General features: G+C 35.3%; 1 protein-coding gene across 3 annotated transcripts in view; it reads right to left on the bottom strand.

Moving 5' to 3' along the window:
• RNF217 (ring finger protein 217) overlaps positions 1-17,531 on the bottom strand; it is a 135,793-nt gene that overhangs the window by 22,673 nt on the left and 95,589 nt on the right. For all 3 annotated transcript variants that reach the window (XM_055389779.2, XM_055389780.2, XM_031012516.3), the window contains one exon: positions 11,794-11,958. In XM_055389779.2, the coding sequence (XP_055245754.1) occupies positions 11,794-11,958 (165 nt within the window). The remainder of the gene's footprint in view (positions 1-11,793; positions 11,959-17,531) is intronic.

The raw sequence follows: 17,531 nt of genomic DNA, 5'->3' as shown, positions 1-17,531 counted from the left end.
TGCACTATAATCTCAGAAATCACCACTAAAGAATTTACCCATGTAACCAAAAACCAACTGTACCCCAAAAACTATTGAAATAAAAAAAATCCCCTGAGATTTCACACCAGTCAGAATGGGTATTATTAAAAAGTCAAAAAACAACAGATGCTGGTGAGGCTGCAAAGAAAAGGGAATGCTTATACACTATTGCTGGGAATGTGGATTAGTTCAATCACTGTGGAAAGCAGTTTGGAGATTTCTCAAAGAACTTAGAACTACAGTTGGACTCAGGAGTCCTATTACTGGGTATATACCCAAAAGAAAATAGTTCATGAAAAAGATGCACTTGCATTTTCATTGCAGCACTATTCACAATAGCAAACAAACTGAATCAACCTAGGTGCCCATCAACAGTGGATTGGATAAAGAAAATGTGGTATATATAGATCATGGAATACCACTGAGCCATAAAGAAGAATGAAATCACATCCTTTGCAGCAATATGAATGCAGCTGAATTCAAGTAAGTAAAATGAATCCTCAACTGCCATGTCAGGGAGTGAATAGAAAATATCAAGGACTAGGTGTAAAAGACTACTATTTAGAGGTAATTATCAGGTGTAAAACTCCAAATGAATAAGAAACAGCTGCTTCTATCACAGTAGAGTATGCTGCAAAAATAGATGCTGATTTCAAAATTATTTGGTGTCTCTTGCTATAATGTTAGCTTTTTAAGGCCAACACTCTGATAGCAATAATTGTCTCCAATGTACTGAGTTCTTTTTTGTTATAGAAAATTTCATGTTTCAAGTTGTCTTATGATTAATTTATAATGACAAGAATTCATTAAAGTGCAGTATACTGTCCAAATCTTATTCCTCAGGGTAGAGCCGTACAATAAATGAGCCTAGTTTTCTTCCTTCTTCTTTACCACACCACTTCCCTTGATCCCACTGCCCCATGTTCTCAGAAATCTTCAGATGCCAGTTTTCCCCTCCTTCAGCTTCATCTTCACCTCTCCTCTCTGTGATTATACATGTCATCCTACTAAATCCTTCCTTTCATTCCACCTGGCCCTCTACCCAATGATTACCTTCACCTTTTCATATTTACCAAATTTTTCCAAAGAATACTACTCATTGTTCTTACTTGCATCTCAATTCCTCCTAAGCTGACTGCAATCCCATGTTCTTGAAACATCTAGCTGTCTTTCATTCATTTATTCATTCAACAAATAATTACTTTGTTCATTGATAAAATCTGACAGGGCTCCTGCCTTTAAAGAGCTTATACATGTATACAGACATTAACCAACTGTATAAACAAATATATATGCATAAGCTATGCCAAATGCATGAAAAAATATTTTCTCACTGATAAAGTCTGACATGGCTCCTGCCCTTAAGGAGCTTATAGGTGTAGACAGAGAGTAATCAATTGTACTAACAAATATATATTCATAAGCTATGCCAAATGCTGTGAAGGAAAAGTAGAAAGTATGAAGACAGTACTCAATAGATGAGCTTGATCTGGTGTAAGGGTCAGAGGAGGTTTCTCTAAGAAAATGACATTTGATCTAAGAAATGAAGGACAAGTAGCAGTTCTCCAGTTAAGGGGACTTAAAGGTAGGGAGAGAATTCTAAATACAGCATATTTATGGCATTGTATCTACTAATTGAGAAGCACCCTGCACTAGCCCTGTTGCAGCATTCCTCACTCTACATTTTAAAACTCTTTAATTATCTGTATCCCTCCATTCAGACTCTCTACTCTTCCAGTCTATAAAATCTACAGGGGCCCAGATCATGTACTTCTTTTTCATTATCTCATTAAAGAACTGTGCACAGTACCAACACACAGCATGTTCTTAATAAATACTTTTTAAAAAAACACATGAATATTATCCATGACCCCCATCTGCCAAATATAATGAACATGTTTTAAATTTTTATCTTATTGTAGCTCTGTGTCATTTAATCAGTCGCTCAGTACCTCCTTCTTGACCTTTGATACACTATTGCTTCAGTGACATCTTTTTTCCAGTTTCTCCTCTCCTCTCTGAGGTTCCTGTTCCTTCACCAAGCCCTTAATTCCATCCAGGACTCACCACTTTGCATTTGCTCCTTGGGTGATCACTTCCACATTCAAATGGTTTCAACTTTATTCCAACAAAGGTGGATCTTTATTTCTACTGAGGACCTGGCTCCTGAGCTTCTGACTCACATAGTAACTGTTTGCTAGTCAGATATACCTATATCCCTCACAGCCATTTCAAAGTCAAGTGAACAAAACCAAACTCATCATCATTTCATGGCTCACCACTGCAAAAAAAAATAAATAACTCTAACTCTGTCTCCATTATTTTATTTTAGTTTATGGTATCACCATCCATTTAGATACCCATACTAAATATTTGGTGGTTATCCTGTTTTTACTTCCCACAATCAACTTTCCAAAAAGGTCAGATAGTTTTAGCCCCATAATATTTACCTAGTTCTTTTCTCCTCCAGCCCTTTGACAAGTGGCCTAGTTCATATTGTCATTATTTTCTTTCAGATGTCTACAGCTAGCACCATAAAATCAACAAGCAGCCAACCTAAAATATAAATCTGATACCACTACTCTCCTGCTTTTATTTTTCAATGGCCCCTATAGTCTGGAGGATAAAACCCAACTATCTTAATGTTGTTTGCAAAGTCCCAGCTCTTGTTGGCTTCTCCAGCCCCACCTCTCACCACTTCCTTGCATAAACCTTATGCTAAGTTAACCACAAAGTGCCTGTGGCTCCCAGAGACATCAAACACTTCCTGGCTCTGTGCCTTTGCAGTTTTAATTGTAATCTCCCTCTTCTGGATACCTTTCACCATGCCATAATCCACCCAACAATCCTCCACAACCTAGCTCCCTTGGATTCCTCAAGATGGTGTTGAGTCCTTTCGCCATGAACCCTCGTATAATACTCCCTGCAACATTCCACTGAAGTGCAATAGTGTTTATCATTGTCAGTCTAAGGACTACGTCTCCCCTTCTGCAAGTTCCACAAGAAAAAGAACCACATCCTACAGGGCACACAACAAATTCTCATTAAAAGTCCATATTAGGTAGAATGAAAAAGTATATTCATTTATTTATTCAGCCATTATCTATTATTTAGTGCTATCCAAAGCCTGGCAGCAGCTCTAAATACTAGAGGTAACTCAGAGAATAAAATAGATCAAATCTCTGCTCTCATGGCTGCAAAATATGTTCATTATTTTAAGTAGTGATAAGTAATATAATACCATGGAGAAAAAATAAGGCATATGGGAGGGGATAGTACCTACTGAGGTAGGGGACGGTGGTTTGAAATTATAGATAAGGTGACCAAGGGAAGTTTTACTGAGAAGCTGAATTTTCCTCAAAAACATGTAAGAAGTGAGAGAGCTGGCAGTGCACACATCTGTGGCAAGAACATTCCAGACAGAGGGACAAGGCAAGTCTGAGACCCTGAGAAGGGAGAATACCTGCAGTTTCGAAGCACAGCCAGCAGTGAAATTTGACTGTAGCAGGGTGAAGGAAGGAAAGATATGACTAGAGGAGTCACAGAGTGGGGACATGTCCAGAGGGCGACGGGTTCTATGGTCATCATAGGACTAACTTTTGCTCTGTGTCAGATAGGAACCACAGACAATTTTGAGCAGAGTGATGTAATCTGCGTTATGTTTAACAGCATCATTCTAGCTGCTGGGTTAAGAACGTTGTGAAGAATGAGATACCAGTTAGGAGGTACATGAAAATCCTGGAGAGAGAAAGACGATGATGCCTTGCCCCAGGTTAGTGATAGTGGGGGTACTGAGATGTGGTCAGATTCTAAATACATTTTAGTGGCACAATCTACAAAACTTAATGACTCACCAGACATGGGAAATGAAAGAAGCAGAGTCTGGGATAACCTAAAGTTCTTGGCCTGAGCAGCTGGAAGACTGGAGTGGCCATTTACTGAGACAGAGAAGCTATGAGAAGAACCATTTTGGGGAGAAGAGAACATACTGCGTTGGAGAAGTCTATTAGATCTGGTTGAAGATGTTGAGTAGCTATTTGGATACATAGCTTTTCTCACAGTTCCCCAAAACTTTATGATTTGCCTACCGACTGAGCCAACAGCAAAATGTGTGCCCTGTTTTTAATTCTATGTGTAGTTTGCTGTAGAAAGACAAAGCAACTCTTAAAACCTGAAAAGAAATGAAAATGGAAACTAATGAATTACATTAAGAAAGCTTTAGATCCTTTAGCAAAAATGTCTCCATCAGCACCCACATGGAAAATGGGCAGCTTTTTACTCAATTTCTTGTCTACATAGATCACTGGATTTCATCCTTTGCAGAAGCCCTCATCATCTATAACACAGCTCTCAACAGGTGCTCTCATGCCCCAGGAGACGCTTCAGAATTTAATTGTTGCTGGGGTGTCTAGTTGTCACAAAGATGGTGGGGCTGGCATTTATGTATGTCCTGCAATGATTAGAATATCCTGCACAATACAGAATTGAGCTTTTCTCATGTAATTTTTAAATGCATCGGACATTCATATTGGTAAAACTCTGTTTGAAATATCTTAAGTTAGAACCAAACTCTATTTTACGTATAAACACAAAATAACATTTGCATGACTTTTTTTTTTTTTTTTTTTTTTTGAGACAGAGTCTCACTCTGCTGCCAAGGCTGGAGTGCAGTGGCGTGATCTCGGCTCACTGCAACCTCTGCCTCCTGGGTTCAAGCCATTCTCCTGCCTCAGCCTCCCAAGTAGCTGGGACTACAGGCGACTGCCACCACGTCCAGCTAATTTTTTTTTTATTTTTTATTTTTAGTAGAGATGGAGTTTCACCCTGTAAGCCAGGATGATCTCGATCTCCTGACCTTGTGATCCACCCGCCTTGGCCTCCCAAAGTGCTGGGATTACAGGCGTGATTGCATAGTTTTAATATACAATGAATTTTTCAGTTATATAACTACTGTGTAAATTGATGAGATTGGTTATATTCAGAACCTAATTCTACTTTATATGTAAGTCCAAAATATGTTTGCATGGTTTTAAGGTACACTACATTTTCTAGTACCCTAACTATATATATATACACACGTACATACACACACATAAATACATATGTGTATATACATACAAGTATAGATGACATGTGATATACATATAAAAATAATATATACACACGTACTTATTTTGTCCTCATTTTAAAATATTAAAGGATAGGTATTGATAACATTCAAATTTCACTTCAAGGTTTCTTAAATCTAAATGCATGCACAAATTTGACTGCTTCATTATTTCTTCATTTCCTCTTTTACTTCTTCATTTTAGGTACCATAAAATGTCATGATATCTGAGTATTTACATGTTAAAATATGCATTATTTCATTACAATATTTTCACTTATTTCTATTTTATAACTAAGACAACATATTGGTTTATAAAATAAAATATTATAGGTAGTCACATTATATTTAATCTCAGGACCGTAAGCAAGTACTAACATTATTTGTCATAAAAACAGGGCATTGGATACAATGTAGTTAATATCCTACAAAGTATGTGCCGTCAAACAATCATGCTTCTAACAGCTAAGGTCTAGAGCTTGGCATACCATAAAAACAGTGCCAATGATAACCCCTGCTCCAGATTTAGTGATTTTAAGCAATCTGGAGAGTTAAAAATGTTTTATCAGTAGTTAGGGAAAAGCTATTTTATCCTGAATGGGCATTATTTGAAAGTAGTCAGCCTCTGCATGTGCTTTTGTAGTGATATATGAAGTACTAAGGAATTGCAGGATACCTATAAGATGCAACATTAATACTTCGGATTCTTATTTCAGCAACTGCAAGTTACATAGCCACAGATATAAAAGACCAAAAAAATAGCTTTTGTGTTGACCTTATGTGAACAGGGGAAGATTATTCATTTTCTTTGAATCAATACATTCTTGCCCAAAGCATTCTATTATAGGACTGAAGAGAATAAAATATCTAAAGGGAAATAACACGTCAAGTAAATCCCTCTAATTCCAAATTTATAATAAATTATGAATAAATACAATTCACTTTTTTTCTGTTTGCTTTTTTGGTCATTACTTAAACTCTCTGAAACTGGTTCTGCATCTTGAAATGGTGGTAATTACCTCTTGTTTACAACTTTCTTTTGAGAATTGAGACAACAAATGAAACTTACATACTACCAATCTTGTTATGTTATAATTATTGTGCAAAACCTTAAAGTTTTATCAAATCACTTAATAGTGATGATCTGAGTGGTACACTGAAAATCAGAATCTTAGTATCACATCTGAAGTTTGGATGAGACAATATATTTATAGTAACTACAAAGGAGACTGACATGCAATAAATGTCTGTACATGTTAGTGTTATTATTACTGTTATAACACCACAAACAAAGAGCACCGGACAAAGGTACTTTGTATAGAGATGGAGTATCAGAATCCAGAAGTGACTATGCACATTTGATATTTCTTTTAAAAACATAAAAGTAACTTCCTGTCATCTAGAAATAATATGTTGACCTTAGAATAAAATAAATTACAATTTAGTGTATGTATGTGTGACAGTGCTCATTAACTGTTTATTTGCTTTTATAATGTATAATCCTGTTTGTTATTTTTAGCATGCATCTCACTTTTAATTTTTGACTTAGAAACTTTTCTTCTTAACTCAGACTTTAGTATCTAATCTGTGGTATAAAACAGTCTAAAATGAATTTTTGCATGACATTGAACAAATATTCTGATACCTCCAACAAAATTTAGATTGCCTACTTGCTTTAAATTTAATATTAAAACTATTATGAACTAGACTTGGCTTTGTAGTGACTAAGTCTACAAACTAGATTTATTTTTGTGATAACTAAGATAACTAAAGAAGACATTTCAAAATTAGCACATATTTTCCATAGGTTAAGAATTTACATTAAGTAGAAAACTCATTGTTAAGATAAAAAATGGTGTTTCATAAGTGACTGAAAAACACTTTGCATTAAGAAGCAACGAGGCAGTGGCTCACGCCTGTAATCCAACACTTTGGGAGGCTGAGGTGGGCGGATCACCTGAGATCAGGAGTTCGAGATAAGCTGGTCAACGTGGCGAAACCTCGTCTCTACTAAAAATACAAAAATTAGCCGGGCATGGTGGTGGGCACCTGTAATCCCAGCTACTTGGGAGACTGACGCAGGAGAATCTCTTGAGCCCGGGAGACGAAGGTTGCAGTGAGCCGAGATAGCACCACTGCACTCCATCCTGGGTGAAAAGAGTGAGACTCCATCTCAAAAAAAACAAAACAAACAAACAAAAAAAAAGGAACAATAAGATTCAAATAAAAATGGCTAAGTAAAGTTGACCTTAATGTGGTGGGTTATGTTTTCATAAAAATATTCTATAAATTAATTCTAGATATGTTTGTATATTTTTATCGTACTATAAAAATCATACTTGTAAGTAAGTATCTTGATCATGAGGGAAAAAATTTTAATGTTCATCCTGATTACCTGCCAAAATACAATTATAAATAAAAATTTTGATTTCTAAGCACAAGTCAAATCTCTTCATAATACTATATCATGTATTAAATCGGTCTATCCATTTGAGAAAAAGGTAAAAACTCACTAAGAGAGAAGTAATGCTTAATACATAAATAAGATAAAATTTTGTTTCATTTAGAATACTAATTAAAATAATGAATTAATAGATTATCAAACCTTGCTTAGATTAGCAAATTTAACAAAGGCATAATCGTTTAAAACTCACCAGTGTAAGTACAGAATTTTCTTTAAAAATCAGCAGCAAGAAAAGAGACTATTATGTATTATAATCTAAGACATTGTAATTTAAGATATAATTTAGAGAGAAATTACAAATCAATTGATGAGGGGAAAGTCATCCCATAAACACAATTGGGTTAGATGGTTTCAATTTGGAAAAAATATTACTTCAGGTACCCAATGCATAATAAGCACTAAAATAAATTATGGTTGGATTAAAGAGTTAAAACATTAAAAAATCAAAGAAAGAAAATTGAATTTTTAATCAAACTTCTGAATGACTTTTTAAACTTAGAAGCAACATATTTACAAAAGATATACAAAGATATGTAAATATATAAAAATATGTGTTCATATGACATATGTGCTTGTGTATTTGACCACAAAGAAAGTGAATAACATATTTAGTAAAACCAAAATAAAAAAACTAAACAATACATATGCAAATCAATTAATTAAAAAAAAAACAAAAACCTACCACTCAAATAAAAAGGAAGAAACAGAAAACAGGGAAAATGTGGAGACAATAATGCCAGAAGTGGAGTTTAAATATCTAAATAAAGAGCTCATATAATTTGATAATAAAAATATGCCCCAATCTGTCCCACATAAATGGGCAGAGGGTATGAACAGAAAATTTTAAAAGGGGGCATTACAAACTCAAAAATACATGAATTTATATTCAGTTTACAAGCAAACAGGAAAATATAAAATACAAGAAAAAATATTTTAAAATTATTAAATTAATATTTAAAAAATACTTAAAATGCCAACAAATGCTCATACTGAAACAGGTCCTCAAACTTTCTAGGTGGAATTATAAATTGATTCATTCCTTTTAGAAAGCAAATTGCCAATATGTGCTAAATACTAAAAACTTAGGTATTCTTTAACCCAGTCATTCTACCTTTATAAATATATGCTTTCAAAGGTATAAAATATGGAAAAAAAATTCTAGATGAATATCATCAACACATTATTTGTAATACACAATTTTTTAAATCCCAGAACAAACCAAGCAAGCCTCGGTATCCAATAGTGGAGGAATATTTAAGCAAGTGTTACACAGTTCATGGTTAATGAAATAAACGTTTTGAAAACTACTCAGTAATATGAAAAATGTTTGCAATGTTAGGTGAAAATAGTAATGATATTAAATTATTTGAACATCACAACTAAAACTTTTTAAAAAGCCATTTAAATAGGGTGAAAGACCAAGGGCACACAATAAGATGTTAGGAGTAAGTACAGTGGAGCGGCAGAATTCTGGGTGAATATTTTCGCTCTCTTTTCCAAATTTCTATCTGATGTTATATCACCTTGATAAACAAATCATTTGGAAATCAAAATATGGTTTGGCGTGGTGGCTCATACCTGTAATCCCAGCACTTTGGGAGGCTGAGGCGGGTGGACCACTTGAGGTCAGGAGTTTGAGACCAACCTGGCCAACATGGTGAAACCCACTCTCTACTGAAGAAACAAAAATTACTCAGGCATGGTGGCTCATGCCTGTAATCCCAGCTACTTGGGAGGCTGAGGCATGAGAATTGCTTGAGCCTGGGAGGTGAAGGTTGCAGTGAGCCGAGATCGTGCCATTATACTCTAGGCTGGGGAACAGAGCAAGACTCTGTCTCAAAATAAATAAATAAATAACAATATTTACTAAAATTATGAACTAATTAAAACATATACCTATAGTAGGGTACAAATATATGTGTGTGTGTGTGTGTGTGTGTGTGTGTATACACATATATACTTTCCTAACAAAATTTTAAATACATTTAGTTATCATGATTGAAAGCATTTATATGAAAATATGTGATAATTGTTTACCTGGAGGCATTATGTGAGAAATTCTTCATTTCTTTTTCTCAAATTCCTACCATCTTCCTATTTTATATTTATAAATGGTAAAAGATATATTTATGAAAAGAAAGCCTTACAGTATAAAACAAATATTAATTCACTCAGTAATATCTCCTCATGGGTTTCTGTTGTAATAATAGAAATGATCCATGGGGCAAAACATAATTTTAAGGTCCAACAAAAAAGGTAAAGTTTTAAAGTCATGCTTAAAAGAGAAAGAAAAATGAAACCATTTATACTCCAAACACATCATAAAATATGACTTAAACAGACAGAAACTTCACAGAACCCAAATCCCACCAGAAAGTAGGCTCTCTGCTACAATGTAATAATGTCCACTGATTCCATGGTTCTTTTCCTTTCAGCTATTTAAAAGGTAATCCCTTTTAAAGCCCTGACCTTTTAGCTATTACTTCAAAAGGGAACCAGCATTTATGCTTTCTCTTAACAGTTTATCTACATTTGTTACAACTGTGGAAAGTTGTTAGAACATTCAGTAAATTCCCCATGGTTGGCTTCTTTTTCTTCCTTTACATTATAGTCCATTTAAGGTTGGGTTAAGAGATTACAGTAACAAATGTATGTATTTTGTGTTACATCAGTTTATTCGGAATTTCCCCAACATATAATGCTGCAGTGGTGCTCATTCCAAATCCAGTTGTAGAACCAGGCTAACTTGGAATTGTTTTTACAGCTTTCCAAAGGATATAAAATGCACTTATGAATAACTGTTAAGTAGAATAACTAAACAGTACTCTAAGTTCCTACTGGTCTTTGTTTTGTTTGAAACTGAGCAGTAGCTTTGAATAAACTAAAAAGGCAAGAGAAAGGGGGAAAAGGCCTCATTTTCTAGTTGTTCTTTAATGGAATGAAAAATAAGTATACTGAGCAACCGATGCAGTGATCTGAAATAGCTCTAAAACAAAATGGGTGACTGTGGATGAATTTGCCTTCTACAAGGAAAACAAAGAAAACTTTAGGCCACATATCTTTAGACATCACTTCTATTAGAAAGCCAGGTCATCTAAACTATTTCAAAAATTTCTTCCAGTTGCTAAAAATGCAACACGTTATTTCATACAATACTTTTCCTTACTATATTTATAAACCAGTATGTGAATTTGGTACAGTAAATCTGTACATTTATTATTATTATGCTCATTTATAGGCTTAGAATATACTTTTACTTCCAATTGTATTCATAATTTTTAAATTTTAAACATTTTCTGGCAATTCAAGTTTCATTTATCTGGTGCTAAGTCTCCAAGAAATAATTGCAGAATTGTGCTTAAAAGATAATTAGGCCAATTTAGAGATTATTTCCAAAAATAAATTTGGCAAAGGGTAGGTACCACATAAGGCAAAGGGTACACACACATGATTTTCTACAGTAAGATTTTTTAAAACTTTCAAACTTCAACAGATCCCTATACTATAGACTTCAAATCCAAAGTTTTCTGGTTGAATTTACTGGCTGACCTCCCGTAGGAGAGTCTTCCCTGGCTGTTTGCTTGGCTAACTTTCAACACATCTAGGTCTGAGCTCAAATTGCCTGCTAGGTCTTGATTACTTGCATGATTATCAAAAGAAAGATGAAAAGTGGGATTCATAAAATCCCTAAGTCCTGATTTTAGCTATGAGCTTTTACTTTACCAGATTTGCAAAAAAGCAAAACAATCAGTTCAATTTAATGTAATTTTTAAGTGATAAGCAATGTCAGCAAGGAAAGAAAAGCAAAAGATTGCAAGGATTCAAAGCCTATATAATTGAGAAGTAATTATAGTACACGTGGCAGACTAAAACTTATACTTTTATATCACTTTTACGCTATATTTTTCCTATAAAGTACATCCTCATTTTTAAATGTAATATAAGGACCTCAATGTCTTAAGTCAATACTTATATGTGGCCTCCTTAAATTTTGAAGAGTAATGCAAAAATAAGAATATACATTTTTTATCTATAAAAATTTTCAGTTTAATTATATAATTACTTTTCCAAAATAAAAGAGCAATACTCTTTTTCCACATACCTGCATTAAGACAGTTATAATTCCCTTCAATAATGTAAATATTTTTCAGTCATATCCAGATGTACATGTTTTTTCTTTTCCTCCTAAAAGTTATCTCACCTTGCACTTTGGACACTTCTGGGCATTCCTCTGCCCATGCTCAATTTCGCTGGCCCAGTGACGCAACAATTTGTCTCCTTTTTTGTACTCCTTGCAGTTAACACCTTCATGCCAAGGAGAGTGGCACTTAAAACACCAGACGAATTGGCAGGTAGGGCACTGGATCTGTGTAAGAAAAAAATCATATTAATTACTAGTGGATATACTGAAAGTGTCTAAAAGGATAAAAAGGTGATGCTTGGGGAAATTAGCTAAAAGTTTATAATTTAAAATACCTCCCCCTCTACAAGACTCAGACTACAGGAAGATATGAATACTCTGTTAATACAGGAAAGAATTGCTTTGGCAAGGATGACTTGGCTATTTGTAGGCTGTACTGGAGTTAAACATTTGGTTCTGGAAACCAATTTAGCTTTAAGAAAATCTCACAGATTTAAGTGCCATCTCCCAGATTGAACCTGAAGGCTCAGAAGGCCCCAAATCCACACACTCAGGCTGCCCTTTAATTCACCTTTCCTTTGAACGAATTACCCAGCCATTTCCATTGTCTTCTTAAGAATGGCTTATTTCATTTTATTTTATTTTATTTTATTTTATTTTATTTTTTTTTTATTATACTTTAAGTTTTAGGGTACATGTGCACATTGTGCAGGTTAGTTACATATGTATACATGTGCCATGCTGGTGCGCTGCACCCACTAACTCGTCATCTAGCATTAGGTATATCTCCCAATGCTATCCCTCCCCCCTCCCCCCACCCCACAACAGTCCCCAGAGTGTGATATTCCCCTTCCTGTGTCCATGTGATCTCATTGTTCAATTCCCACCTATGAGTGAGAATATGCGGTGTTTGGTTTTTTGTTCTTGCGATAGTTTACTGAGAATGATGGTTTCCAATTTCATCCATGTCCCTACAAAGGACATGAACTCATCATTTTTTATGGCTGCATAGTATTCCATGGTGTATATGTGCCACATTTTCTTAATCCAGTCTATCATTGTTGGACATTTGGGTTGGTTCCAAGTCTTTGCTATTGTGAATAATGCCGCAATAAACATACTTCATCAAATAAAAAACACAGTAGCAGTCTGCGTGTGGTGGCTTATGCCTGTAATCCTAGCACTTTGGGAGGCTGAGGCGGCTAGATCACTTGAGGTCAGGAGTTAAAGACCAGCCTGGCCAACATGGTGAAACCCCATCTCTACTAAAAATACAAAAATTAGGTGGGCATGTTGGTGCATGCTTGTAATCCCAGCTACTCAGGAGGATGACACGAGACATGACAATCACTTGAACCCAGGAGGCGGAGGTTGCAGTTGAGCCGAGATTGTGCCACTGCACTCCAGCATGGGCGACAGAGAGAGACCATCTCAAAACAACAACAACAACAATAAAAACACACTAACAAACAAACTGCTAGAACAGCATTTGCTATGAAGCAGCATCTAAAATAATGGATACTCCTGGTTTGCTACCAACGTAAGGCAGGCTAATTATAAAAACAATGCAAAGCATTCTATTATCAGAAATATATCAATATAGTGGCCCTGTGGCCTGTACTTAGAAAACCGTCAGAAACGGGCCTTCATATTTCACTATGTGGAGGGGTATATGACAGTGCATGTGTAAGTTTAATAAGAATATCTGTCTTCCACTTGACATGGAGGATATTTTATCTGACTTCCTTTATTTTGAATGATAGTGGAATATTCCACTCATACACATTATTTCCACTCCTAACTCTCTAAAAGCATATGGGTATAACCTGACTTACAGAGCCCCATGTGATTACAATGGATTAATAAAATGTCTCATTATGAATGATATTTATAACTGACCACTCTCTTTGCTCCTCTATGTCACGTTACTGCAGCATGTGTGAATTTACTGACTACATTTTAAAGGTTAGTTAGAATTTCCTTTTTGGAAAACGACTTTTTTGACAATGGAGGTTCTACTATATAGATTAATTAGCTGAGTGGCAATTACAATCACAGCTCTTCTGTTAATAACTCAAAGCACTGTAATTTTCACTTATGTCAAGAATGGATAATGCTCCTCTTGTGCAAATATGAAGTAAAAGTACTTTTGTTATTAACTTTATATAAAAATGGTATTCTGTCATAAGGCTTAAAAGATTTTCATGTTTATTTATTTATTAAAATTCTGTTCAATGAAAGTATCTATGCTGAATATATTACATGCATTATTTATTTTCATCCTCAAAATAATGCTGGAAGGTAGATATGAACATCATCAGTTTACAGATGATGGAAATGAGACTCAGATAGATTAAATAACTTGCTGAAGGTAACACAGCACATATGTGTTAAGAAGGAATTTAAACGTAAGTTTGTCTGGCTCTAAGTTTAGCATGCTTTTCACTATACGTCTTATACTAAACGGCATTTGTTCTTTGACAATTGACAACTTAAAATGCAGTAGTCAAAGATGGTCAGATCATTAAACTATTCAATAAGTCAGAATTCCACATGATTACCAAGATAAGGTGAACTTTGAAAATTCTTTTCAAGATCTACTTATATAAATTGAGAAACTACTTGGTTTAAGTAAAAAAATGAAAAAAGAAAAAAGGATGTTACTCTTTAGTTATTTAAAATAACTGTTTTCCTTTTTGATCATTACAATTAAAATGAATCATTTTAAAAGAAAACAAGTTGAAGTAGATGAGATTCAGCTAAGAAAACAATATAAAATGTTTACTTCCATTTGCCATTGAGCAATGAAGACTAGATGTAAATATCACATGGAGCCTTCCTTTCCAATATAATGAATGAAATGAGGAAAGAAGGAAAAAAATTGCTTTTCCTTACTCATCTAACATTAAGTCAGAACACCTGAAAAGTTAATTCGGTTATCTTCTATTGGACATTATTCATAATTCTGAATCACTAGATTCTAGCATCATTAAATGAACTTTTTGAAAAGATCTCTCTAGTTTTTAATCAGTCTTAGATTATATTTATGAAATATTAGAATGAATGTAAAGATGGTTCGAAACTGGGATTCGCTCTATAAATGTCAGACATTTAATGATTCAAAGATCTTTGTGATTAAGTGCTGAACTATCACATTTGTGAATCTCTAATGAAGACAATTATAGCAATGCATGATTCTCCTAAGGCATCAGAATAATAAAGAATCTGACACTTTGTGTCCAAACCAGGGACTCTGGCTCATAATAAACAACCAAGTCCTACTGCAGATCCTATTGCAAATCCTCACCAACAGCACAGACTTAGTGGGAAACTGTGACCAGAGTTATGGGGCAGGCTCTCAAGTGAATACGAATAAGTTAAATTCATACTGGATTGCTTACTATCTCTCACTGAAAACATCAGAATCACTCTTTATTTGCTTTGGATTAAAACCATAAAAGGACTAATAGCCAACTCCAACAACTTTGGTATTAAAAGACTATATCTGAAATTGTCCCAGATTTTTTGTTCTGAAGATGCCTCATTCATTTTGAACTTTACCATATTCAAAATTGGCCTTATGCAAACACATACAGACATCAACACTGCATCTTCCTCCACTCTTTTATTTACAGTTATTCTTCCACATGAAATGCTATCTCACAACCACAGACCCACCACATGGAGTGCCTGCCTTCTTAGTAATTACAGTCACACAGAAATCATCATGCCCTGTCCTTGTGGCTCAAAGTGTGGTTGCAGGGCCAGAAACATCAGCATCACCTGAGAACTTGTTGGAAACACAGAATTCGTGAATCCTTAGACCTCAGAGCCAAAAGTGCACATTTGCACAAGGTCCGAAGGTGATTCACATGCATCCTAAAGTTTGAGAGGCACTGCTCTATACCATGTGACTGCATTGCCCAGGCCACAATTTATTGGACCAGGAATGAGTCCCTAAGCCAAAAACATGTATCCACTAGTTGGCAAGCTGCCTAAGCGGTGGCATGAGCTTTGTGTAGCAGGGGTGCTCATTGTTGAATGGAAATTAGCCAAGATAGATTTTTCTCTCTTGAGGAGTGTCATGGAGATACAAAGGATGCCTTCATGGAGGCAAAGACAGAGAAGAGCTAAATGACTACAATGCAGACCACTGGAGAAGGACACAGACATTGACTTCTGGTGAGATGACAGAAGGGCTCTCACACTACCAGAGCTTGTGTCTGATTCTCTATGAGGCCTGCCTGGGCAGCTGCAGAGAGTATTTTCCTGCCCTTCCTACTCCCCATGGAGCCTTAGACTAAACCTCGCTAATTGAGGTAGCCCATGAAACAGTACATTTCTGCTTCTGGTAACTGGAAGAGTCCAGTGGATTAAATCTATTAAAATCTTATCTTGATCAAATGCTCCTTTCTTCAAGATGTCTTCCCTATTTCTTGCAACCAGATTCAGTACCTTTCTTATGGAACTTCCATTAGGGATGTAGATGTCTAATCTCTCCAACAGCCCACAAGTTCACTCCTCAGTGAACTGTGTTTGTCAAAGGCTTTGTCTCATGTAAAATGAATGATTTTACACACAGTTTAGGTATCACGTATCAGTTAACATTAAATGAATTCAAAGAAAAACCAACATATCTAATTTATGACTAGTGGCTGAGGTAGTATTACTAATTCCTATATTGTCAGATGATGTTTACTAAATACATTGTCCTAATGAACTTTTACCAAGCACTATGATCAACGCACAAACTCTTCTAAAAGAGGCAAGCAGGGCTTCAAGTGCTTCAAGAATAAAGTTATCAGAGCTAAGAATCTTAATTAGCTTTCTCCAGAACTCACAAAAGATAAAAGAACCTTACATTAGATTTTTGACTTTGAATACCCTTAGTTTTACCAGAAATCTGTGCTATACTGAGATGAAAGTATGCCGACTCACCTGCCCTAAGAAAATGGCATTTTCTCCTGATAATTCATCAAGTCGAGTAAGGAAACAACCCACAAAATAAAAACAGTGTCTAAAACTAAAGAAAACCCCAGATCATTATTTTCCTGCCTAAATTCTAGATGCCCCTATACACATCATTATTTTAAATAAATCACAAAATCATTACTTATCAAATTCAAAATATTAGACAACATCCATGTGTAAAGTAGCACTGCAAATATAAGAGCTGATTCAGTTTTCCAAAAAGGATTTGCTTTACTAGAACCTCAGGTTCAGATTCTCAATAATGAAGCACATGTATCAATTCATTTTCCCGTCCAACAAATATTTATTGGGCACCTTCAAGTAGCAGGAATTGCCTATGTTGATTGTAGGCAGAAAAAAATGAAAATACTTGTCCTTAAGGAACTTACTGGGGTCTGACAGATATAAACCAAAAGAGCTATAAAGGCATATAGTAACTGCCAGAATAGAAGGTGGGACAAGTGGGTGCCATGGAAAGAAGCTTCAGTGAAGCTGGAACATAAGCGTTCAGAGAGAATGTGGCCTTCAACAATGAGTAGAATGTTACAGGGACAAGTGATGAGGTAACACTTTGAATAGAGGGTCCATCCTGAGCCACCACACAAAGGCCCAAGAGCACATGATATATTGGGGAAACAGCAAGTGTTCTAATGTAGCCTGAACAGAGATGTCACTTCAGCTAGCTCAACCCTGATCCTTGCTAAGTGTACAATAAATGGAGCCAGTAAGTTCCTATAATCCTGGCATGTCCCCCAAAATATACCATGGTCCAGAAACTCTGCATAGGAAACATGTAAAAATCATGGCTGTCAGATTCGGGTATGTCC

The sequence above is a fragment of the Gorilla gorilla genome, chromosome 5, assembly GCF_029281585.2.
Source record: "Gorilla gorilla gorilla isolate KB3781 chromosome 5, NHGRI_mGorGor1-v2.1_pri, whole genome shotgun sequence".
Lineage (NCBI taxonomy): Eukaryota > Metazoa > Chordata > Mammalia > Primates > Hominidae > Gorilla > Gorilla gorilla.
This window is presented reverse-complemented; position numbering and strand designations above follow the sequence as displayed.